The following is a 27,501-nucleotide window of genomic DNA, read 5'->3' on the forward strand; positions in this document are numbered from 1 at the left end:
TGGTAGCTGACTGAAGAAGCTATAGTTGAAATGTGCTTGTGCCAGGAAGGATCGGAGGTACCGGTCAGTCCAACAAGACAAATCTGATCGTGTTTGGATATCTCAGTATTACTGAAGGTAAGGAGGAGGGATGTGAGCTCTTTCTTGTGAGAGATCAGACAGAACTGAGTTTTGGTGACATTAAAGTTTACAAGGTTGTCCTTGCCCAACTGGGATATAGCTAGGCGATCTGAGCTCAGGTCCCTCGTCATGGTAGATCTCGAGGATTCTAATACTTGAGCACTACAAAGTTTGTCGAATGAAAAGCAAGAATGGAGTGTACTGTCATTGACAAAGCTATGGTTTACTCTCCTCAGATTTCCCCACCATGACACGTAGTGAGTGACCAGTAAGAAAGTTGGTGATCCAGGTGTACAGTGAGGAAGGTAGACGATAGGATAGCTTTTTGATAAGTAGACCCCTGTACCAAACCTGATCAAATGCCTTTGAAATGTCAAGGGCAATCACATGAGCTTCTCCAAATTTCTCCATATACCTAGTCCAGAGGCAGGTGGCGAAAGCAAGATCAGCTGTAGATCGTGAGTGGCAGAATCCATACCGCTGGTCACTGCTTAATTGGTATATCTATGGTTCAAGAGTTGGTTGTTGATGACCTCCATAATTTTAGAGAGAACAGAAGTGAGAGCAACTCGATGGTAATTCATTGGTTGACTTTTATCACCTTTCCTTGGGATGGGATGGATGTGAACCTGTTTCTATGTTGTAGTTTAGATGCCAGTTGAACAGCATAGACTGAAGATGAGGCAATACAGGATAGATGTTAGTTCTGGGGCACAATTTTTAACACAGTGGGGAGGGGGATACCATCAGGATCAGATGCCTTGTTTGTGTTCAGGTTATTAAGAATTCTTCAGATTTCTTTTTGTCAGAAGACTACAGGAGACATGAAGGGAGCTGTTCTTGGTGGAGCAGAGAGAACTTTGCCCAGGACATAAATGCAGAAATTAGAAAAGAGTGATGCCAGTAAGTTGGCCTTGTCTTTAAGTGAGGTAAATATACAGTACTATCGGGATGCGAAAGTGGCAGAAACGTGGGTGGACAAAAGTTGAACGCAATGGCCCTGGCAAGAGACCAGAATGCAACTGCCATTTGGGCAGGAGGAGAGGTTGCAGATTTTGGCCCTTTCACAGTCTGACTGGGACTTGATTCTTTTGCAATTGTTGCAAGCTGCAGTATAGGCAGAGTGGGCAGCTGGAGTTCGATATATAAGTATGTATTAAATTTTTTAAACACTAACTCTTGTATTCATTTCTTTTATCACTGAAATATAACACAAATACCCCAACAGATCTGATCTGTCATACCTGGAGAACTGACAAGTGGCAGAAATGTATGAATTTTTATCACCTAATACTATTCTACAATAATTTAATCCGTTTTGGAACCACGATTTGTATATTTTTTAACGCAACTTGAGAAATGTAGTATTTCGTGGAACAGTCATTGAGAACAATTCAGAATGTAATTTGTGTGTCAGTCAAATTTATAGATTAAGAGGTATGGATTTTCAATGGCTCTCATACTTATTTATATGATGATTTTGCAATTTTCATTTACCATATCTCCTATTTGGGGTGCTTAAGGGTCAAAGCTGTATAACTGAGAGGAGACCTCCACATAGCCTTTAAAGGAATGCGGAGAACCGACCAGGGCTTCTGACCTAATGTCCAATCCTCACCATCTCGTGGTGCACCCTGTTGGGTATCTACTTGGATACTGAACGGACGAGGATGGGCTGGCAATTTGGGATTTAGCCGACCAAATTGTATTCTTATTGGTTAAACCAAAATATAGAATGATGGTACAACATGACAAAATTTCATGCCGCCTGGGGCATCGCCCGGTTAAACAAGGCCCCCGTTGTTTTCGCCAGGGAACCAGGGCGAACAGCGAAAAGTCAGCTACTGGAACAAATCTGAAAATAAACCCCAACTCAACATCAGAGTTAAAGATCGGTACTATCAACATAAGAAGCCTGAATGGCAAAGAAATGGAGCTAGCTGAGGAATTAGATAAGTACCAGATCGACATAATAGGGGTGACTGAAACAAAAAAGACCAAAACTGGTGAAATCTTTCTGAGCAATAAATACAAAATGTTATATTCAGGCAATGACAATCAAGGAAAAGAAGTAGCCATAGCATTCAACACAAAATGCGAGGCTACTTTTTTTTTTTTAATACTATTCTACAATACTACATCAATACTACATCACTATCAAATTAAATACTACATCACTATCAAAACAATAAAACAATACTACATCACTATCAAAAATAACTATGTTATTTTTGATAGTGATGTTTTCTCCCTGGTGCAGGACACCAGAGTGTACAGAGGATTTGAAATTGGAAGTGATCACTATTTAGTCTTGAGCAGGATAAAATTGAATTTCATATTGAAAAGAATAACATGTAAGAAAGTTTTAAAGCGAATAAAAGTTGAGCAGCTCTCAGATGTGAACTGTAGGCTAAAACACACAGAGATTATTGAAGAAAAAATGAAAGAGTTTGAGAACAGGAATCAAACCTTGGAGATTCAGTGGCAAACTCTGAAGAAAACATTGATTGATTCTGCCAGAGAGGCATGTGGTGAGGTTATCTGTAAGGATAAAAAAAATCAGAACTCCCTGGTGGACACAGGAAGTTAAAGAGGCAGTGAAGGAAAAGAAGAAAGCATACCAAAAGTTCCTGTCAAATAAGTCAGCTTGTGCTCTTAGAGAATATAGAGACAAATGCAAGAATGCTAAACACTGTGTAAAACTAGCTAAACAAAAGTCATGGGAGGGCTTTGGCAAGAATATAGAAAATAAATATCAAGAAGATGGCAAAATATTCTGGAGGTTGTTGAAGAAGCTTAAGAATGGAGGAAAGAGTGCTGTAAAAGGAATTAGAGATGATAAAGGTGACATGAAAATGGGAGAAAAAGATATCCTTGAAGTATGGAGTAATTACTTTGAAAAACTGCTGAATGAAACAAGCAGTGATGACAGCACAGTGGTAAAAAACACTGAACAGGCATACATATCCATACTAGAAGTAGAAAAAGCCATCAAAGGCTTGAAATGTGGAAAGGCAGCAGGAGTAGATGATATTCGACCAGAAATGCTGAAGTATGGTAGTATAAGAGTCTTAGAGTGGCAGCACTGCATAGTTCAGAAAGCCTGGACAGAGGGATGAATTCCCGATGATTGGAGTAGAGCTCTCATAGTACCCATATATAAAAAGGGAAATAAAACTGCATGGGAGAATTACAGAGGTATTGCCCTACTGAGTGTTCCTGCAAGATCTATGCAAGTATACTTGAGAAACGGTTGAGAAGAATTGTGGAAGAAAAGCTAGGTGAAGAACAAGCTGGATTCAGGCCAAATAGAGGCTGTCAGGATCAGATCTTCACTTTACGACAAATAGTTGAGAAAACATGGGAATATAACAATGATCTGTATTTAAGTTTTGTCAATCTGAAAAAGGCATATGACAAGGTGCCAAGAGAGAAGCTATTCAATATGCTTCAGTTATATGGTGTCAATGGGGCATTATATCAAGCAATACTTAGTCTTTATTTGAGTTGTAAGTCAGCAGTTAGAAGTAGTACAGGAAGATGGTTTAATGTTAAATCTGGTGTGAGACAAGGGTGTACATTATCCCCTCTGTTATTCATTATCTATATGGATCACATTATGAAGGAAAGTGGTATTAAACATGATATCAAAATTGGAGATGTTAATGTCAGCTCTTTGCTTTATGCGGATGATGTTATACTTCTAAATAAATCTGCTACAAGTCTGCAAGATTCTCTGACTAAATTGAATAGCTGTTGTAATAGATATGGTATGAAGGTCAGCAATAAAAAGACAAAGACAATGAAAATAGGCAGAATCATTGAAAATATCAACTGTGTTGCGAATGGAGAACCTGTGGAACAAGTAAAACATTTCAGCTATTTAGGCACGATTTTTACTGAAGATGGTAAATTAAATATAGAAATAGACAACAGAATCAGCAAAGGTGGTATGGTGGGAAGTCAATTGAATAAATTCATATGGAATAAGAGAGAAATCAGTCGGAACACTAAATTAGCTGTGTACAAGACAGTGTTCAAACCAGTTTTAACTTATGGATCTGAGAGCTAGGTCAGAAGTAAAACACTTGACCAAAGACTAGAGATCACAGATATGAGAGTCCTGAGAAAGATTATAGGCATGAACAGATGGCATCAATGGCAATATCATATTAAAAACGAGGATATTAGGAAAGAACTTGACGTTGTCAGCATCCAGGAATGAGTTAGCAGAGCTAATCTTAGGTGGTATGGTCACTTAAACAAAATGGGCGAGGAAAGATTAGCAAAACAAGTGTTCTCTGCCAGGTTGGCAGCAAAATGACCCAGAGGAAGACCAAGATATAGGTGGATTGATACGGTACAAAATGCTTTCGACGATAGAAATATAAGATCTGATAATGTTGGAGTCTTGACAAGTAACAGACTGATTTGGAGGAAAATTGTAGATAGGAAATTAATAATGATGTAATTGTTTTCATGTAGTACTATCATATCCTGTACACCCCTTGAGGGTACATGGCAGGAATTTGATGATGATGATATCTCCTATTTTTGTGCCAGTATTGTGGAAATATGTTACTAATCTTCAGTCAAGCTCAGTGCAACAATTGAAATGAGTTGATTGATAGTTCTTGTATTAGTTTAGTTGTCCATAAATGAAAACATTTCAGTATGTCTGTGACAATTTCAGTATGTAAGATTCCCCATTTTATTTACTGAGGCAAATTTTTTTTATCATCAGTTATTAGTCCAGAGTTCATAAGCATCACTGAATTTGTTTCATATAACATCTTTGATACCAGGAGAAAAAAAAAAATACAGTCATGCTTCACATTCATCCTTCTTTCAATATTTCACAAAAATACATTTCAAATTCATTTGAAATTTATTTTTGTGGCATACAGAAATGTAAATGCATTTTTTCTTATTCATTTAGAGTTATTAAGCATCTATGTCTTTACATGAAACAATATATACCATATATATTTGTACATTCTTTACATATATAGTATGATCAAAGTCAAGGTACAAATGAGAAAATTAGATTAGTTATAGCGATTTATTACAATCAGGAAAAGATGTGCAGATTTCTTCATTAACACGAAGCATGCAATTTTTTTTTTTTTTTTTTAAATTCAATATTCATCACATACAGTCAATCCTCACAAGTTACCAGAGGAACAGTTTGTCATAGTGGAGGGTTTGCTATGCAAATTCCCTTCAGGAGAGTATTGATAGATTAAGCAAAATGTGCATTTGGATTAAAAATTAATCTAAAAATTAGGGTTAAGCACTGGGATTTCCCTTTCCCTTAACCTTTTATAGTGAATCAATATGCTATAATGGCATTTGCTACTTGATTATGTGAAAATATTAGAAAATGAATTTAAAAATACAATGCAAAAAAACTCAGGAGTTAACTGCATAAATTTCAAGGAAGAGTTTTTATTAAAAGATAAATGTTATTTGTTATGAACAATTTAATACAAAATATATGTGACTTATAATTCAAGTATTTAAGTTACGTAATTATTTTAATGTCTTGCAATTACTTAATTTTATGCAATACTCAGTTACTAATACATTAAGCACAATTTAAAAAATATGGTCCTTTTTGATTAGAATGTCCAGCAATGAACAGCTGTTAACAGAGCGTTAAAAATACAAATCAGATCATTAATTTCCAAATATATGTCAGATCATAACCTTGTTCAACAAAAGTGCAAAAAACATTTGTTCAAATTTGCAGTGACAGGTTAATTACCTATACTATAAAGGAAAAGAAAACATGCAGATAAGTACAAGTGAAATACAGTATATATATATATATTTCACCTATAACTGTACAAAAAACTAATTCAAACTTTTTTGGAGGGTTAATTTCTAGTAAAATATGAATTTTGATTAAAACTTACAAAGTATGTACATACATATGTTGGTTATTGGAATTTGGAGAATTTACTTTCTCCAAAAAACCTCTTATGTTAATGAACACAGATCAATAAAAAATTTTAAACACAGTAAATAAATAGAGGTCTTTCCCTTTTTATTTTTTTATCCAAAAAATATGCTGATGACTCAAAACTATGTACATATGTTCAACTGAAATTGTGTAATACATTTCATTCATTTACCTCACCTACAGCATGTATAGAATGTATTTTCTAGTTATTTGCTTCCATAAACTTATTTATAATACAGTAAAAAGTGTTTATCCCAAACTCCTTATATCTTTATATCTATCTATGTACAGATATTACAAGATTTGTAGGTAATGGCGTATAAAGATATGAAAATTATAAACAATGAATATTGTATAATTGTTCTATAATACACCAAATAGCTATATAATATAAATATATTATATAACTAGTTTTTTTAACTAGCTGAATATACATGTATGGCACAGAGCCAAAAAAAAATATAAACAATCCCCCCCAATTAAGTAGAACGTAACAAATATTTGTAACCCACAAATGAAATACTGTATTGTCTCGCCAAATTAATCTTTCAATATTTCAATAAGCAATTACATATTGAAATATCTGGTGGGACTTCAGGATGCAATGAGAAATTCCATTCATTCTTATTAGTATGCTACATCTGTACTGATGTGCAGACAGTTTTGCCACTAAAAATTTCTTAACTGCTACAGTTCCACTTCACAGAATGAGAATCTTTATGCTGCTGAAGAAGTTGAGAAAATGGTTGTTTATTTGATATCATTTTAATTGAGCCAATGGCACTAAAGAGTTTCACAGCTTCAATATCGTCAGGAAGCTTAGTGAGAAACTGAGCTAGATAGATGAAATCCATATGCAGTAAGATATCTTCATACATAGAAAGGATACCTAAAACATAAATAATGATTTAAACTTGTTTTCAAACAAGTTAAAACAAGTTTTGACTGTTAAAAATAATAACATGATTATAAAAGTAAATTTAATCATTATACACAATAAATTGTAATTTACACAACTTCGACACTTTGTGAAACATATTACTTTATATTAAAAAGTATGTATATGAATATGAAAATACTGATATATTTAAAACGTGTTTTGCAGTGCATACATGATCTAATAGACTTTTCCCATTAAAGGCGAAAAAGTTTTTTTTAACTGTGACAAAAGAATAAAACTGATATTTACTTTTAGTGTGCATCCCATAAAGGGATGTAAATAATGTATCAGAGATAAAATTGCTGATACCGCAAAGACAGTGTGCAGTGTAAATGGTATAGATGCTAGCAATCATTCATATTATTTAATGGTACTGACTTATAACACCACAAAAACAAAACAAATAGGATTCATTAACACATGCTGATATTTCATCACTGGATTCAGAGAACAAAGCACTAATAATCAAGAAAATTATAATAGACAAAAGCACAAATTCCTATTATGACACTCTCTTGGAATGGATTTACAACATGCTACAACCACTGGACTTCTGATTACTCCAAAAACATAGTTTCCCACACTTCTAACAGCTTCTATGAAGCAGCATATTTTTCTTTCATTAATCCTTGCAAAGAGTTTGTCTATCCAATAGTCTGCCAGTCCTGGCTTGCCATAATGATGATAGTGTATATACAGTGGATTTCTTTTATCATAACATCATATCTATGGGACTTGGTCAGGAGTTTTCAGTAGTTTGTGGTAGTGGTGTTTTCTACAGCTGACGTTCTTGCATTCTTCAAGTGAATGTTAAAAGTTCTTCCTATGTACAGTAGAATAAGTTGCAGTCACAAGTTGTCTAAGGATGGTTAGTTTGATGCATAGTGTAAAAATTATATGATTACCATTTTAACTTCAGACATCCTACAGCAGCATTTCTCAAACTTTTCCTATGATGGAACACTTCACAAATCCTGAAATTTTAATGGAACACCTTGGTTAGAGTTGAGTACCGTCGGTCTCGTTTTCAATGTAAAGCTAAGTGCACACTAATGCCGAAGCAGGCTGTAGCGCAAAATACTGCACACTGCAGGTGTGCCAGACCACGGTGCATTGCAATGACCTTTCTTGTGACTGCACATTTCCTAAAATATATACCTCTGTACTTCACTCATGCTCAGAGGTGTCAACAACCACAGGCAGCATGTGCTGGCCTTAAAAGCACAATCTACATGCAAAGTGAGGCAGGCCTGATTTTCAAACATGTCCGAACTTGTCGCAGCATTTAAAACCATTCCAGACTCATATCAATTTTGATAATTTTTCATGGAAAACTTATTCACTTTTCGCAGAACAGTGGTGTTCCATGGAACATAGTTTGGGAAACCCTGTCCAAGAGAATGGCAATTACTTGTAATCTTGCATCTTATGTGAGGCAGGAGGATGACATGTAGTATTTTAAGAATGAAATTTAATGGTTTATTAGCAACAAAAGGAGCATACACCCTCTGTCCAAAAAGAAACCGAACTTTTTGAAAATAGAAGAAACTAGTGGCACTACCTGCTGTATTTTTATGTTGTCAAAAACAGCAACCTTCATTAGTGTTGTGTCAAATGTTTATGACATTTGTTTCATTAGAAGCTGAGTTATAGTGCGAAGGGTGACAGTGTTTCGAAGAAAGGTCAGAAAATGAGTTTCAAACAGAGAGCCCCGATTGACTTTCGTGTTAAACTTCGTAAAATTTTATGGAAACACATCAAATTCTTCAAAAATCACACGGTGATGAATGCTTATCCTGTACTCAAGTTTATGAGTGGTTTAAGCGATTTCAAAGTGGCTGTTATACACTTGAGGATGATGAAAAGCTAGGCCGTCCAAAAACTGGACTGAGCGAAGTTAACATCCAAAAAGTGCATGATTTCATCAAAGGAAACCCAAAATCGCCCACGAGATTGATTGAAGATGAATCAGGAATTTTGACCGAGAGTTTGGGCTTTCGTAAATTGAATTCGCGATTTGTTCCCCACAAGTTGACCGACGACCAAAAAATGTATCGAATTGAACACTGCAAGGACCTCATTAAAACCGCTCATAAGGACTCAAACTTCCTTGAAATGATTGTTACTGGTGACGAAATGTGGTGTTTTGAGTATGAGCCCGAAACAAAGTGCCAGCATGCTGAGTGGAGACCACCAGAAGAACTTGTTAGTAAAAATGTCGCTTTGAGAAGTCAAAAGTAAAGACAATGCTGATTTGTTTCTATGATTTCAAGGGCATTATCCAAAAGAATTTGTTCTGCCTGGCCAAACAGTCAATGATGAGTTTTATCTCGAAGTTTTGAAATGAATGATAGCGAGAATTTGTCCCGTACGGCATGAATATCGGGATGCAGTCAACTGGTCACTTTTGCACAATAATGCACCATCTCATCGTTCGAACAATGTGAGACAGTTTTTGAGCAAAAACCAAGTTTGTGTGTTAGATCACTTGCTGTATTCACCCGATTTAGCACCCTGTGACTTCCCGACTTCGTCTGCCAATGAAAAAAAAAAAAAAAAAACAATATGACACCATTGAAAACTTTCAAGCTTCGTAAGCGCAGTAACCACGACCCTCAACAGTATAAAAACTCATTTAACAAATTAATTGACCATGCCAAATGCTGTATCGAAGCTGAGGGAGAGTATATTGATTAAATAAATGATTTGAATAATTATTATTGGCCTGTGTTTAATTTCCTATCAAAAGTTTGGTTTCTTTTTGGACAGAGGGTGTAAAAGTCATATCTTTTAATCTAATGTTTCACCTATTAAACAAAGCATTCTCAATAAAGATAAAGGCCTTTTGAGTCAGACTATCAAATCAAGCAAGTATGATTCAAATACCATAGGGGTAGAGTCAAAATATCCCATGCTCACTTGGTATTCTGTGTTCTTATTCAAGTGGCTTATCTTTATCCCGTAAAATGCCTTGGTTACTGTTTAGGTGAAATACTGGATTAAAATATTCAATTTAAAAAAAAAAAAATTTATTAACATTATAACCCCACATATCTAAAATAAGGGCAATTTTTAAAATTTTTTTTTATTCAATATCTCCACAAGTTATAGCCATTGGTTAAAATATGGCATACATATAGCTGACTCTCAATTATAGCAAACATTATAACAAGTTTTATCACTAGTGTAACACACTACTAAAATACCCTTGCCAAAGTCCCATATACGGGATGTCCCTGAATTCATGACCCAAAAGTGAGAGGATGGTAGTACACACACCGAAACCACCAATATTCATTATAGAATATGTGGCTGCAAACGCAGTGAGGAGTCGGAAATGAAGGACAGACACAGGTTTCCAGAGTGACATTTATGAGATTGTTACGTTTTTACCCTTGCTCATTGTTATATCTTTATCCCTTTATATTATTGCTTACGTGATTTACTTTCTTATATATATACTTTGGCTTCTATCTGCTATCTTCAACTTCATGTATCCCTAAGTTGTCTATCTTACTTGAATAGATGATCGTATTGCTTATCTAGCAAATTTCTCAATTTTGGACCCCCAGAAATACCTGTTCCCTGATCACTATAAGCTATCCTTATTCACTCAGGCAAATTTATTTACTCTGCCAGCCTGGGCCTTAAGGGTAGAGTTAAACTCAGCCTAAGGATAGTTATAGGATATCAGGTGCTACTAATATCATTTACTATAATTCAGAAGCCTTAGTATTTCTAATTTATTTGCAGCCGTGCTCCTTTTCTTTCTTAATTGGGATAACCCCGCACATATATATGATCACAGGTTCGAAATTTTATGAAGGGTCAATCAGCATGGTCAGAAATACAGGCACGAAAGGTATCAAACAATTTTAATGAATTCATTATTTAATATAATACAAGAACAAAACAATTATTAATACCAAGTTAAACTCTTATTTTCCTCTCACTCTCTCGTTCTTAAAAATAAACATTGATTTCTAAATCTTTACAATTCAATTTTCTCAACTTAATTGACATTTTAGTTTACAACTCATTAGGCCAGCCGGGCATTTAGCACATTAATATTTTCCCTCGAGTGGATCACGACAAAAGTCTAATAAACTGATAGTTCTTAAAATTCAGTCCAAGGGTATAGAGTTATTCACATAAATTTCAATTCTTCATACTTCCTTTTATCACATATTTGATATTACACTCTTTTCCGTACTGTTAGTCAATTTCTCTAAAAGGGGCTAGAATATATGAAAGTATTTATCTATACTGTTTCGGTTTCTCTCCATCCTTCCTTCTTTGTGAAGATTCTGGCAATCTTGATTCTACTGCCACGTGGGATTCATTTGCTTTTCCTGAATCGAGCGCCGTTTCTTTGCTATGGATTTACGTCAACACTTCTTTTCATTGATGGCCAACATTCGATCTTGCCATGCTCTGTGGTGGTGCCATGCTGGAACTTCTCGAAGGTCAGCTCTTAAAAATAAGAACTGAACCACGATGAACACTTGTAGCACATGGTGAGAATACAGGAACAAACAAAATGGGGCATTTCACTCCGTGTTGCGGGTTTTATATGCTCCCCAAGAATGCCACCTTTCCGAGTTTGATTTCTGCTATCGTCCTGCCGATTGGTCCCCGACTGGGTGACCTCACTGATCCTTATACGGGGATTTCTAATTCCAGGTTTACATGCATCATGATGTTTTCTCAGATGTAACACCAGCAGGTGCTTACGCTCCTCTTGTAGCATTAGGGTGACCTTTGTCCCATCTTGCCGAATAATTTACATTCTTTTATGTGTAGAATATCACTAATAATTTCTCATATAATTGCTCCTTTTTGTTGACTTACAGTTACATTTGATATACTGATACATTAACTTCAGTTTTAAGCAGGTCTAAATTTAGTTTGCAAGATGTTATTCCCTTCAAAAACATAGTTACACTGTGCTAAATGATAAGTATGCTCAAATTATGGTTAATTTCTGTTAGACTCTGGAATGGTGACATCATGTAGAATGAGGTCGCCTGTTTCAGATCTAACAAGATCATTACAACAAATGCTCAAACGCCTGCCCACCAACGTTGACACACGTGGCAGAATGCCGACACTACCTGTTGCAGAAAAACATGGTAGTTCGCCCATCGAGGCAGTCCGGCAGTGTGTGGAGTCCAATTAAGTAGTCATGCACAATCCCCATTAACGGTGAACCATTGCTGGTTGGACTGTGGAAGTGTACCACAGGGGTTCTGGGCTGCCCACAAATGCACATTAACTACACCTTCACGTGAGAAAATTGATTCATCCATAAAGAGCACATGAGCGGGGAAATCGGGCTGTACGACACTTTGCTGCAGGATCTACTGGGTGAAATCCATGCACAGGGGATAATCAACAACTGTTAATGCCTACACTCGCTGCAAGTGAGAGGGGTGTTGCCCTTCTTCATGCAGTACTCGCCAGACACTGTTCCGATGCACACCCAGGCTCCGGATCGCATGCTTGTACCTGCGTTATCTGTCATCATACATAAGATGTCCTCGCTCATAGCTGGCATTCTGACTGTCCGTGCTCGTCCGGCATCATGTCGACTGACATGGAAGGTGCCTATCTCACACAGCTGATGGTGCAGTCATGCAAACATTTTATGATCGGCGCATAGGATATCGCTCACGGTACAGTCTTTGTGCCTCTCTACCATTGCCCTTGGCCACACTCTACATCAGATGCAGGCTTTCTTTGCGTTCGTAAACTGCTCCATCTCGTGTCCGGTCGACGCTGAGAATGCTGGGGTTGGCCGATCCAGCGCTTTTAAGCCGATCCGTGCTGCCTTGTCTACGCCCCTTCAGGCACCAGGCTGCTTTTGTGGCCGCATATTCTATGACGAATATTGGTGGTTTCGGTGTGTACTACCATCCCCTCACATTTGGGCCATGAATTCAGGACACCCTGTATAGACAAAATGCTATTCTAAAGGAAAACAATTATAACAAACAATTCCAGTGATCCCTACAAGTTTGTTATAGTATGAGTCAAGTATGCTTGATGGCAAGAATTCTAACATTGGAACATATAACCTTGGCACTATATGCCAGTGTTTTAAGGATATATTATAGGACTAGTTGCTGGAGTGCTTGTTTATGTATCTTCCACTGTGTGCAGTGGAAGGTACCACAGAACCCTGTGATAACCCACTCATCACTTTCCTTTTTTGGGACAATGCACCTCAACACACAATCTGTTGGCTCCTATCAGTTAACTATCCTTGTAACCAAGACTTCCATCTCCTTTCTGTTCAATTTCAACAGTTTATCATGTGGTACTCTATTACATGCTTAGCAAAATCCTGATAAATCATGGTATAAGCATCTCCTCTGTCCAATACACTACATTAGTCACCCTATTATAAAATGTAACTAAGTTACTAAAGAATGACCTCCCCTTAACAAACCATGCTGCTCTTGCAAAAGATTTTCTCACTCTCATCAATTCAGGTCTGCAATCTGTCTCTAACCAGTTTAACCAGTCTCCGTAATACCTTCACTATTACAAATGGTATACACCAGTGGTTTTTAACCGGTGTTCTGCGAACTGGTTACAAGTGTTCCGCCGGTGAAAGATGCCACATGACACGGTTCTGGGTATAAATGGCTACTCTGAATAAAAATGTCGAGGGAATTATTTCCATTATAACAGAAATATTAACAATATTGGAAAAAAAGATTAAGTTATTTTCCTTCCTTAAATACACACGATTATGACTGTATACAAAATCCATTTGGCACAGTTAATACATCGAGTTGTGAATTTTCGTTACAAGAAGAACAATTAGTTACCTTGTCAACAGATCGTACTCTAAAAATGAAATTCTCTGAAATAACTCTTGTTTTTGGATTTTTGTCCAAGCTTTCTTTAAATACACACATTTATGACTGGATACGAAATCCATTTGGCATAGTTAATACATCGAGTTGTGAATTTTCGTTACAAGAACGATTAGTTACCTTGTCAACGAGTCATACTCTAAAAATGAAATTCTCTGAAATAACTTGAGGAATTTTGGATTTTTGTCCAAGCCGAATGCCCAGCTCTCTCCACAAGGGCACTGAAAATTTTGTTACAGTTTTCAACAGCATATTTGTGTGAGCTCAGTTTCTCAATATTAACCCATATAAAAACTAAAACCCGTGAAAGACTTACTAAATAGACAAGGAGATGAGGGTAGCTATATCACATATTAGACCTGATATTGCTGAATGCTGACAAGCTCAAGTATCGCATTAAAATAAGTTCTATTTTTATAAAAAGCAAGTCCATGCATATTTTTATTGTCAGTTTTATGACCCTAATGCTCTTTGATTATAAGAAAAATTCCCCAAATTTTTCTTATAATCAAAAGTTCTTTAAGAACAACTGGTATACACATTGGCCTATAGTTGAAATCAACTGACTTGGATTCTCTCTCTCTCATATGCAGTGGGATCATTTTTCCTTCTTTTCACTCTTCTGAGATTGTTCCTGTTGCCAGACTTCTGTCAAACAACGAAGTCAAGGATGCTACCAGCTCTTTGCACACACCCATGGTATACTTGATCATATCCCATCCAGTCCCACAACCTCATTAGCATCAAGGTTACTTAATATTCTAAATACTTCCCATTCCTAAACTATCAGTCTTCAGTCCTCCTTCCTATCGCTAACCCTACCAACACACACACACACGAACCATACTAATGAAAGACCATCAACAGCAAACAGCTTTCTTCTACCTTCAAATTTATCTCATATATCCACATATTCAAGTCCTCTCTTTCTGCACATTCTAGCTATTATGCCATTCTTCATCACTGCTCTTCTCCTCAGCTCAGCTATCATAACTTGGCAATACAATCAGCAATTCTCCCTCTCACACTCTTCTGCTTCATTGTCTCTGGCAACATTTGCAAATCCTCATTCACACTTTCTCACAAATCATTTATTCAACCAGCACAGTTAACTCCTCTGCATTTCCTCTCCTCAGTATCAATCACAATTCCTATCATTACTTCTCTCAGACATAATTTTGATACCTGCTCCATTTTCACATCTTTCCCCATAGTGCCCTTATACACACTACACTAATTTATCTGATGTGTGTGGCCACTGGTACCTGCGTTCTTGGAGATCCAACTACTAATTTCCTCACTAAATATCTAGCTCATAAGACTTAATAGAGCATAAACTGCATCCTCTCATAAGTCACAGGACTACATATCAGCATTTAGAATTTCTAAAAAGAATAAAGAATAAAAGGTTAAAGGGGTGATTAAGGGTCAAAGTTGTATAACTGAGAGACCTTCACATAGCCTTTAAAGGAATGCACAGAGAACCGACCACGGCTTCTGACCTAATGTCCAATCCTCACCTTCTTGTGGTGCACCCTGTTCAGAATCTACCTGGATACTGAACAAATGACAAATAGGCTGGCAATTTGGGATTTAGCTGAGCAAATTGTATTCTTATTGGCTTAAACACCAAAATACAAAATGATGGTACAACATGACAAAATTTCATGCCAGCTGGGGCTTCGCCCAGTTAAACAAGGCCCCTGTTGTTTTCGCCAGGGAACCAGGGTGATCTCAGCTACTGGAACAAATCTGAAAACACACTCCAACTCAACATCACTAGAGTGAAAGATCGGTACTATCGACATAAGCCTGAATGACAAAGAAATAGAGCTAGCTGAGGAATTAGATAAGTACCAGATCGACATAATAGGGGTGACTGAAATAAAAAAATACAAAAACCGGTGAGATCTTTCTGAGCAATAGGTCTGGCTCCAAATGACGGGACCTCAATAAAGGTCGAAACTGGTCTGGATAGCGGCCTTTCCCTTAATGCATAGCATTATACATGTCCACAAGGAGATGTCTTGTTTAACCAGGCGAAGCCCCAGCCAGCATGAAAATTTGTCATTTTGGCATTACGGGAGATACAGAGACAAGGAGTGATGAGAGCTTGGTCCACTTTTACCACGAGTTGCCTCAGTCCAGAAGATACTTCAAATGCAAACTTTGTTTGCTTACACTTGGATTTCTAAATTTATTATAGTCTTAAAGGATTAAACTAAATTTATTATAGTCTGACCAAGTGGAAAAAAACTCCCATCTTTCTCTAAATCTAGAGTAATTTAATAATAAGGTGGTACACCTTTTGGCAACTCATATAGAGAAATATGACCGCTCCATTGCTTCAGTCTTAGTATCACCACTTCTCGTTTTGGCTCCCACTGACGAGACCTCAATAAAGGTCGAAACCGGTCTGGGTAGTAGTCCTTCCCTTAATGCATAGCATCATACATTTCCACAAGGAGATGTGCTTTGCATTATGGGAGATACTGAGACAAAGAGTGATGAGAGCTTGGTCCACCTTTATCACGAGTTGCTTCAGTCCTGAAGATACTTCAGGCGCAAACTTTGTTTGCTTACACTTGGATAAAGGATTAAACTAAATTTATTAAAATGTTATATTCAAGCAATGACAATCAAAGGAAAGAAGGAGTAGCCATAGCATTTAACAATAAATACGAGGCTAATCTTCTTGAATGGCAGGCAGTCTCAAGTAGAGTGATGTGAGCAAATATCAGAATGGGGAACTGGATAATGAGACTTATTTGTGCCTATGGTCCCAGAGAAGGTTCTAATAAGGTAGAAGTGGAGGAATTTTATGAGGCTTTAGAGAAAGCAACTGACACAATGAAAAAGGAAAAAGTTGGTCCTTGTTGGTGATCTAAATAGCAGAGTAGGAAATGATTGTCAGACATACAAAAATATTTTGGAAAAATTTGGAGAAAAGAGCAAAGGTAATAATAATAATGGCAAATACATGTTGGATTTCTTCTCAGAACATAGACTGGATATTACTAACACCACGTTCCAACATAAAAATGTGCACAAATTCACATGGAGAGAAGAGGCAAGGAATAAGAAAAGTCTCATTGACTGTGTTATTGTTGATAGTGATGTTTTCCCGCTGGTGCAGAAACCAGAGTGTACAGAGGATTTGAAATTGGAAGTGATCACTATTTAGTCTTGAGAAGGATAAAATTGAATTTCATATTGAAAAGAATAACAAGTAAGAAAGTTTTAAAGCGAATAAAAGTTGAGCAGCTCTCAGATGTGAATGAACTGTAGACTAAAATACACAAAGATTATTGAATAAAAAATGAAGTAGTTTGAGAACAGGAAACAAACCTTGGAGATTCAGTGGAAAGTCTTGAAGACAACCCTGATTGATTCAACCAGAGAGGCATGTGGTGAGGTTCTCTGATAGAAAAATCAGAACTTTATGGCGGACACAGGAAGTTAAAGAGACATTGAAGGAAAAGAAGAAAACATATCAAAAGTTCCTTGCAAATAAGTCAGCTTGTGCTCATAGAGAATACAGAGACAAATGTAAGAAAGCTATACAGTGTGTAACACTAGCTAAACAAAAGTCATGGGAGGACTTAGAAAACTTAGAACTTAGGAGGACTTAGACTTGCCATGAGGAGGACTCATGGCAAGAACATAGAAAATAAATATCAAGAAGGTGACAAAATATTCTGGAGATTGCTGAAGAAGCTTAGAAATGGAGGAAAGGGTGCTGTAAAAGGAGTTAGAGATGATAAAGGTGATATGAAAACAGGAGAAAAAGATATCCTTAAAGTATGGAGTAATTACTTCAAAAAATCAGTGGTAAAAACACTCCACAGACATACAGTCAGGAAAGACATCCCAGGCCTGAAATGTGGAAAAGCAGCAGGAGTAGATCAACCAGAAATGCTGAAGTATGGCAGTATAAAAGACTTACAGTGGCTGCACTGCATAGTTCAGAAGGCTTGGTCAGAGGGACGAATTCCCGATGATTGGAGTAGAGCTCTCATAGAACCCATATATAAAAAGGGAAATAAAACTGAATGTGAGAATTAAGAGGTATTTCCCTACTGTAAGTGTTTCTGGTAAGATTTTTGCAAGCATACTTGAGAAACGGTTCAGAAGAATTGTGGAAGAAACGCTTGGTGAAGAACAAGCTGGATTCAGGCCAAACAGAGGCTGTCAGGATCAGATCTTCACTTTACGACAAATAGTCGAGAAATCATGGGAATATAACAAAGATCTCTATTTAAGTTTTGTAGATCTGAAAAAGGCATATGACAAGGTGCCAAGAGAGAAGTTGTTCAATAGGCTACAGTCATATAGTGTCAATGGGGAATTATATCAAGCAATACTTAGTGTTTATTTGAGTTGTAAGTCAGCAGTTAGAAGTAGTACAGGAAGATGGTTTAATGTTAAATCTGGTGTGAGACAAGGATGTACATTATCCCCGATGTTATTCATTATCTATATAGATCACATTATGAAGGAAACTGGTATCAAAATTGGACATATTCATGTCAGCTCTTTTCTTTATGCGGATGATGTTATACTTCTAAATAAATCCGCTACAAGTCTGCAAGATTCCCTGACTAAATTGAATAGCTGCTGTAATAATAAATTTAGTTTAATCCTTTATCCAAGTGTGAGCAAACAAAGTTTGCGCCTGAAAGTATCTTCAGGACTGGGTTAAGGTGGTACACACCAGGGCAACTCGTTGCAAAGGTGGAGCAAGCTACCAACACTCCTATCCTAGTATCTCCTATAATGCAAAACACATCTCCTTGCGGATATGTCTATTGTTATGCATTAAGGGAAGGGCCACTACCCAGACCGGTTTCGACCTTTATTGAGGTCTCTTCAGTGGGAGCCAGGCCCAAGTCGAGATATCAGGCAGAAGCATTTGCAGGTCATCTACTCTAACCAAGTGGAAAATAAACTTTCAGCTGCTGTAATAGATATGGTATGAAGGTCAGTAATAAAAAGACAATGAAAATAGGCAGAATCATTGAAAACGTCAACTGCGTTGTGAATGGAGAACCTATGGAATAAGTAAAACATTTCAGCTACTTTGGCATGATTTTTAGTGAAGATGGTAAATTAAATATGGAAATGGACAACAGAATCAAGAAAGCTGGTATAGTAGGAAGTTAATTGAATAAATTCATATGGAATAAGAGAGAAATTAGTCGAAACACTAAATTCTAAATTGGCTGTATACAAGACAGTGTTCAAACTAGTTTTAACTTATGGATCTGAGAGCTGAGTCAGAAGTAAAACACTTGGACCAAAGACTAGAGACCACAGATATGAGAGTCCTGAGAAAGATTAGAGGCATGAACAGATGGCTTCAATGGCAATATCATATTAAAAATGAGGATATTAGGAAAGAACCTGGCATTATCAGCATCCAGGAATGCGTTAGCAGAGCTAATCTCAGGTGATATGGTCACTTAAATAGAATGGGCAAGGAAAGATTAGCAAAACAAGTGTTCTCTGCCAGTTCTCAGGAAAACGACCCAGAGGAAGACCTAGATATAGGTGGATTGATATGGTACAATGTGTCTTAGACGATAGAAATATAAGATCTGATAACGGAGTCTTGACAAGTAACAGACTGATTTGGAGGAAAATTGTAGATAGGAAGTTAATAATGATGTAAATTTTTCATGTAGTACTATCATATCCTGTACACCCCTTGCGTGTACTTGGCAGGAATTTGTTGATGATTAAATAGAATGGGCAAGGAAAGATTAGCAAAACAAGTGTTCTCTGCCAGTTCTCAGGAAAACGACCCAGAGGAAGACCTAGATATAGGTGGATTGATATGGTACAATGTGTCTTAGACGATAGAAATATAAGATCTGATAACGGAGTCTTGACAAGTAACAGACTGATTTGGAGGAAAATTGTAGATAGGAAGTTAATAATGATGTAAATTTTTCATGTAGTACTATCATATCCTGTACACCCCTTGCGTGTACTTGGCAGGAATTTGTTGATGATTAAATAGAATGGGCAAGGAAAGATTAGCAAAACAAGTGTTCTCTGCCAGTTCTCAGGAAAACGACCCAGAGGAAGACCTAGATATAGGTGGATTGATATGGTACAATGTGTCTTAGACGATACAAATATAAGATCTGATAACGGAGTCTTGACAAGTAACAGACTGATTTGGAGGAAAATTGTAGATAGGAAGTTAATAATGATGTAAATTTTTCATGTAGTACTATCATATCCTGTACACCCCTTGCGTGTACTTGGCAGGAATTTGTTGATGATTAAATAGAATGGGCAAGGAAAGATTAGCAAAACAAGTGTTCTCTGCCAGTTCTCAGGAAAACGACCCAGAGGAAGACCTAGATATAGGTGGATTGATATGGTACAATGTGTCTTAGACGATAGAAATATAAGATCTGATAACGGAGTCTTGACAAGTAACAGACTGATTTGGAGGAAAATTGTAGATAGGAAGTTAATAATGATGTAAATTTTTCATGTAGTACTATCATATCCTGTACACCCCTTGCGTGTACTTGGCAGGAATTTGTTGATGATGAAAGAGAATAAAAATAGATATGCACTCACTTTGTTTCAGACTATTTTATCTCAAACTGATAGGTGTATAAGATATACTATAGATGTTGCAATTTATGCAATGAAAAGTCCAAAAGAAAAGTATCATGTGTTTTGAATAGAACTGCTTCACACTGCAAATTAGAAAAGCAAACCTAGAACATAATTTCTATTAATCGACAGTGGCATACAAAGTTATGAGTATAAATAGGCAAGAAGCAACCGAGCAAACATGCATGGCATTCAGAAAAGTTAGAGAACACATAATTTTACTTTTAAATAAAAAAAAATGGTTAAAAAAAATTTGACAGGTGATGAATTATTATTAGACAGCTCCAGAGAGTCCAAAGCTTCATCGAGGGAGAGTGTGCAACAGCTTCGAATGATTGGTCCCCTTCCAACTACTAACCAAGCTCAAACTTACTTAACTGAGCCATTAGTAGCAGAGGCTCTACCAATCGACCAACCTTTGCCGGCAGATATCTCAAATAAATCCAATTTAAATCGATTAGTTTGATATCAAATATCAAACTGAATTAGTTGATAACAGACATCACAAGGGACTGATGCTGATGTTCAAGCCAAAGAGGCAGGTGCTTTAAGAGAGATTCAATAAGCATCTACTCTATGGGAAAAAAAAAAAAAATGAATTTTACTCAGAACACTGAAGGAGGTTCAGGATGTGGTTCTCCAAAAAAACAACAACCTGGAAATGGTTTATATTCAAAGATACTGAGTTCCTTCAGAACAATACAATACTCCAAATGGTGTTAATAACCTGGCACAAGCTCCACAACATAGGGAGGGAAATTCAACACTATTTTCCATATTCCCCATAGTATATTTTTTTTATTGCTGATAATCACATGCACAACTGACAACCATGAACCTGATAGGTACTGGAAATCTAATTGAAGATTATCCCCACCAAATCTAAAAACTGGTGTATGGGAGATATATATAGAAGTTGGATCTCTATCTCTCTCTTGGAGAAAATATTATTGGGTCTGAAGGTGGTTATTTTTCTGAAAACCACCTTCAGAAGTTTTTTTTTTATCTTCAGAATTTCAAAGCTATAGAGACTTGCTACTATCAGTTAAAAAGTTTGTTTTTTTAAGGCATTCTAATGGTTTTCAACAAGCTTTCAGCTGGACTTTCTCAAACTGTCCCTACTAAAGGATGTCACCTGCTAATAACTAGACTATCAAAGTGTATTATAGTGAACTGTGAGTTTGTAACAACACTGCTAGTATGAAATATAGCTAGGACTTTTTGCTGTGTTTTGTTTTATTAGTTAATATAATTAACTTTTACTATAGCAAACTCAAAAATTATAGGAATAGTTTGTTATAGTGGAAGGTTGGCCTCGGTGAGTTTCTTTTGAATAATTCCATAACGTCTTTAGTTATGGAGTTCTTCACCACACAACATTAATGGATTTTTAGTAGTTTGTTATTACGAATACTGTCTGCTATTAACAGTATCTGTTACAGTGCATGTTGATTGTATACTGGCACCCAATACATATATTTCTGATTTTTTTGGTGCATTTTACACTTTTCAAACTATACAGCATTATATTTGAAATATCAAATTGCATTATCTCATTGCTGCATACATACCTAGAGCTGTTCTAAACAGAAATTCTTCTCCATCTCTAAGAAAAACATCCCATACTCGGCAAGCAACATCCAAAGGTAAAGATTTGCTGAATAGTGTATAGACCCTGTTGAAATTATTTAATATATTAAACTAAAAAAACAGCTATAAATAAATAAAAATAGAACTTAAGATTTTACTTAACTGATATAATTTTCATTTTGATTTTCAATCCAATATTTATACATAAAAATTTAAATTAAGCACAAGGATGAGTTGAATTCAGTTTGAGAAATTTGTAAATGAAATAAAATAAAAATGATTAAAATTTTCTCAATGTCTAAAAGGGAGAAGCACTGCTGATGTATTTAGTCACTGACTGAAGCATGTTTTTAATTTATTTTTACAACAAAATATTGGCATGGAGAAATAGCTGTTTTGAAGTAAGTAATACAATGAATAGCAAAGCAGATAAACAAAAAAAGCCTAGGTTAATTTATAAAGAAGTGATAGGTGATAACTTGCTCAAGTATGCTGTCATTGAGAATAAGCTAATACCTGAGAACAGAGGCTTGTGGCACACCGTTGGTCACCTACCTGTTCCTGGATTCTACTTTGCCATAAATACAGTATCTTGTCAACTGACTTTGCAAAGTGTAGTAATTTCATACCCAATTTAGCAGCTTACTTCACTGTAGAAAGCAAGTGTAGCAAGCAACTTTGGCATTAAGCTCCACAAAGCTGAATTGTGTCAGAGTATCACATTCCTTATCTACCTATTCCTAAATTCTGCCATTTGCCAACTATTTCTCAACTTCCTTTATGTAAAGAAACTATTTTATTCTCTTTCCACTCCCTTGAGATTTGATTTAATTTAAATCTCAGCTAGTGCTGAGATTTAAATTAAATAGCCTTATCAGAAGGCAGTGCCAAAATCTCTTTTTGCACTTTTCTCTTAACATACAAGCTGCCCTCAACCTTTCCCATGACTATATTCATGCTGAGATTTCATAGTATCCTATACACCTCCATCTCATGTACTTTATTTTCATCAGTCACTGCATTATCTCTTCCTGGATGATATACCCTTGCAAAGTGATACTCAGAAATTCAACAATTAGTTATTCTTCCATGTTAATTTTTGCTTTTACTCATTACATAATAATGAGTAAAATTTCAATTTAGAAATTGGAGAGTAGAGGCAATCTCCATCCATAGCCAGTCATACCTGGCTAAGGATTGATTTTTAAATGACATCTGGGGAAAAGGGTATGGAACACAACTGCTGCCATCTCATGGTCCCTAACCCTACATATTACTTCATGTTGGAGGCTTAATGGATTTTTTACAACACTCAAAAAGAATTAAAATAGAATTTAATACTTCCTATATTTCGTCCTAGTCACTAGGACATCTACGGGGATTACAAAAACAATTAATGTAACATATACACAAATAACAAACAATATTAAGCCCAACCACGTGGGTGACACTAAAGTCCTATCTAGGTAGAGCGCCCTCTAAGGGCAGTAGTAGGTGGCCTGGAATGTAAGGTGGGAACTCTGGTGATGAGTGTTTCCCAAATCTTCGGAAGCTTAATGCAACCGTATTTATTGAGATTTGGTTGTATAATAAATTAAGTTTAATCCTTTATCCAAGTGTGAGCAAACAAAGTTTGCGCCTGAAAGTATCTTCAGGACTGGGGTAAGGTGGTACAACACCAGGGCAACTCGTTGCAAAGGTGGAGCAAGCTACCAAAGGTCGAAACTAGTCTGGGTAGTAGCCCTTCCCTTAATGCATAACATTAGACATATCCGCAAGAAGATGCGTTTTGCATTATAGGAGATACTGAGATAGGAGTGTTGGTATCTTGCTCCACCTTTGCAACGAGTTGCCCTGGTGTTGTACCACCTTACCCCAGTCCTGAAGATACTTTCAGGCGCAAACTTTGTTTGCACACACTTGGATAAAGGATTAAACTTAATTTATTATACTCTAACCAAGTGAAAAATAAACTTTCAACATCTTTCTCTAAATCCAGAGTAATTTATTAAAAAAGGGTGGCACACCATTTGGCAACTCCTATAGGTAGAGATGACCTGCTAATGCTTCTGCCTGGTATCTCCACTTGGGCCTGGCTCCCACTGAAGAGACCTCAATAAAGGTCGAAACTAGTCTGGGTAGTGGCCCTTCCCTTAATGCATAACATTAGACATATCCGCAAGGAGATGTGTTTTGCATTATAGGAGATACCGAGATAGGAGTGTTGGTATCTTGCTCCACCTTTGCAACGAGTTGCCCTGGTGTTGTACCACCTTACCCCAGTCCTGAAGATACTTTCAGGTGCAAACTTTGTTTGCTCACACTTGGATAAAGGATTAAACTTAATTTATTATACTCTAACCAAGTGAAAAATAAACTTTCAACATGAGATTTGGTTGGTTTTTGAGAGCTGCTGCTGCTTCTAAGAAAAGTCTCTCTTTCTTGAATTTGCTGTGGTGGAGCATGGCGGTTTTCTTCCATGATACCCTGTGGGTGGTGTCCAAAACATGGTCAGCCAAGCCTGAATGGCCATAGTTGTGTTTGAAGATGTAAGACTTGTGTTCCTCTAGACGGATGGATGCTGATCTGCCTGTCTGTCCAAAGTACGCCAGCTTACAGGAACAGGGCACTTTGTAAACTCCAGGCAGAGAGAGAGGAGGGAGCTGATCTTTTGTAGAATGGATAAGGGTAGCAAGTTTGCGGTGGGGCTTATATGCTGTGTGTAGGTTGTACTGTTTTAGTATCTTGGCTATTTTTTCGGATGTGCCATGGATGTAGGGTATGGTGATGGCATTTTTAAAATCTTGTTGACGAGAAGGACTGGGAATGGGGGAGGAGTTGATTATTTTTTTGATACTGTGATCGCTGTAGCCATTGGAGAGGAAAGTGCTGTGTATGTGGTTAAGCTCAGTAGTGAGGGCGGTTCCACTGGAACAAAGATTGTGGGCTCTCTTGGTAAGAGTTTTAATAATGCCATATTGTTGAGAGGGGTGGTGGTGGTGGGAGAGTTTGTGAATGTATCTGCCTGTGTGTGTGGGTTTTCTGTATACGGTGAAGGTAAGTGTATCATTAGGCAGGCGTGTGACTAAGGTGTCTAGGAAGGGTAAATAATTGTTCTTTTCCTTTTCCATAGTGAACTGGATTCTTGGATGTAGACTATTGAGATGACTGAGGAAGGAGTCTAACGTGTCTGGGCCATGAGGCCAAATAGAGAACACAACATCTACATATCTTAGCCAGATAGAAGGTTTGAGTGGGGCTGAGTCTATGGCTCGTTTTTCAAAAAACAATTAATGTATATGTTACATTAATTGTTTTTGTAATCCCCGTAGATGTCCTGGTGACTAGGACGAAATATAGAAAGTATTAAATTCTATTTTAATTCTTTTTGAGTGTTGTAAAAAAATCCATTAAGCCTCCAACATGATGTCCTCACAGCACTTAAGCCTCTACACACGTATCCTACATATTACAGTTTAACATGTTCATTGCCAATCACGCGATATTGCGCGATGCGAGTTCTCACCAAGCGACCGATCACGCGTTATCGCATGGACGTCGCTAACTAAATAAAAAAATAAAAAAAAATTGGCCACCACACAAAATTCCAATTTTCAGCTTGGCAATGAAAGTGTTAATATAATGAGTTCCAAAGTCGATTTTCTTGATTTGTAAGATTAAAAACCATACTTCCCATGCCAGAGAGTGACTAATTTGGGAACAAGTTGAAGAAAGGCCAAGAAAAAGTTCCTCTAGTCAGTGATTAGAACTAAACTTGGAATGGTCTTTCTTTTGGCAGCTTAGCACTATGGATGCAAATGCCTTTTCTATGGGTTAACCTATGCCTTTTATATTTCTTCCACAACTTTTTTTTAAGCTCCTTGATGCTATTTAACTTATCCATTTAACTTCCACCTACATTATACTCCTGGATTTTATGGGTTTATCCTAATATTGCTTTTCTCACATATTCTTTGGCTATTTATCACAGATTGCTAATATTATTTCCTTGCAGTATCTTCCTGCCATGACACCACTCCAAACTACCTTCATGTATTGATTACTGGCCCTGCAGTTTTACACAGTCCCTTCCTTAAATGAAAATTCAGGCTTAGACACCTCTCAGTTCAAGATTTCGTGATCACTCTCAACTTGAGGTAACTTCAACCTTGGTTATGAAAAATTCTCTAATGATATTATCAGATTCATTACTTTCAAAATCCCCATTCCATACTATTTTATATAATTATTTCTTAGTAGCAACATAAATTCCATTTCCTCCTTTCAATTTAGGTCTCCCACAGTTGAATTTATGCACTTGCTGTGTGCTCACCAATTTGCTGATACATGGCATTTATATCTGCTGCATTCCCTGATACATAGCAGCAACCAGCTATATATTTTGGCCTGTCTTTTAACTTCTATCTCACACCAAGTAGCCCCCCACCCCCCCCCCAAAAAAACACTGCCCCCAATGACCCTGCCATCATGCTAAAATTCTAGATTTTGGTTGCAATTCTTTTGTTATCAGCAATATCTCTTTCAGACTCCTGAAAACTTTTTCACTTTCCACTGACAATGTACTCATGCTGTATTCATCCTGGATATTTCCATAAGTGTTACCTAATATCGAATTTAACAATTTTTCAAAAGTAATTAGTACAGGCATTCCAAATATCTTCAGTGGTCACGTGGTTCATGGATAATTCATCGTGCAGAAATTGATTGCGGGGAAAAAGCATCGACAGGAAAATTCATTGCAGAAAAACTTTGCTGAAAGCGTTAATCGCTAGAAAATTGAATTCATTTTGGTTTAACAGGTGTGTGATATTTGATAATAAATTGTATCTGAGAGATACTGCAAACTCCGATGTCAGTATCTAAAAATAAATAAACCATCATGTATTATATTTGTAGTGTTTTTTTTTTTTTAAAGTCTTATCGCATTTCACTACATACGAGTAATGAATGTATCTCTTGAATATATGAGACCAAAGCTGCAATTTTTTCGATCGTGACTTCAGCAGGGTTAAAGAAGGTACCAATGTACTTATCCACAGTTGCAATACCGTACTTACTCGAATATAACTAGCCCCCGTGTATAACTCGCACCACGCCCGATTTTACTTTTTGAAAAAAGAAATTGAAACATTTTGCATATACCTCGCACATGAAAAAAAGCTAAAACACATGCACATTCGGATGATATTGACTGCTCCCACGGTAATCAACACACCCTCCCCAATAGCCCTTATATAACAGAGGCAAGAAAAACGATTACTTTTATTATGTCAGTGAATAAGGTATGAGCAGTCTGTGTAATATATTTCTCAACAAATAGTGTAATTAGAGACAACTGGGATAAA

At 36.7% G+C, this 27,501-nt stretch overlaps 1 protein-coding gene across 2 annotated transcripts in view; it reads right to left on the reverse strand.

Moving 5' to 3' along the window:
* Positions 1-5,550: 5,550 nt before the first annotated feature.
* The window catches only part of LOC150107113 (TBC1 domain family member 12-like), a 223,581-nt gene continuing 201,630 nt past the window's right edge, over positions 5,551-27,501 (reverse strand). For both annotated transcript variants that reach the window (XM_090391005.1, XM_090391004.1), the window contains exons 11-12: positions 22,117-22,220; positions 5,551-6,974 (exon numbers count right to left, since the gene is read on the reverse strand). In XM_090391005.1, coding sequence (XP_090247131.1) covers positions 6,766-6,974; positions 22,117-22,220 — 313 coding nt within the window. In that variant the 3' untranslated portion in view covers positions 5,551-6,765. The remainder of the gene's footprint in view (positions 6,975-22,116; positions 22,221-27,501) is intronic.

This window comes from Typopeltis vanoorti, chromosome 4 (assembly GCF_054136105.1).
Source record: "Typopeltis vanoorti isolate ZY-2024b chromosome 4, IOZ_Tvanoo_1.0, whole genome shotgun sequence".
In the NCBI taxonomy this organism is placed as follows: Eukaryota; Metazoa; Arthropoda; class Arachnida; order Uropygi; family Thelyphonidae; genus Typopeltis; species Typopeltis vanoorti.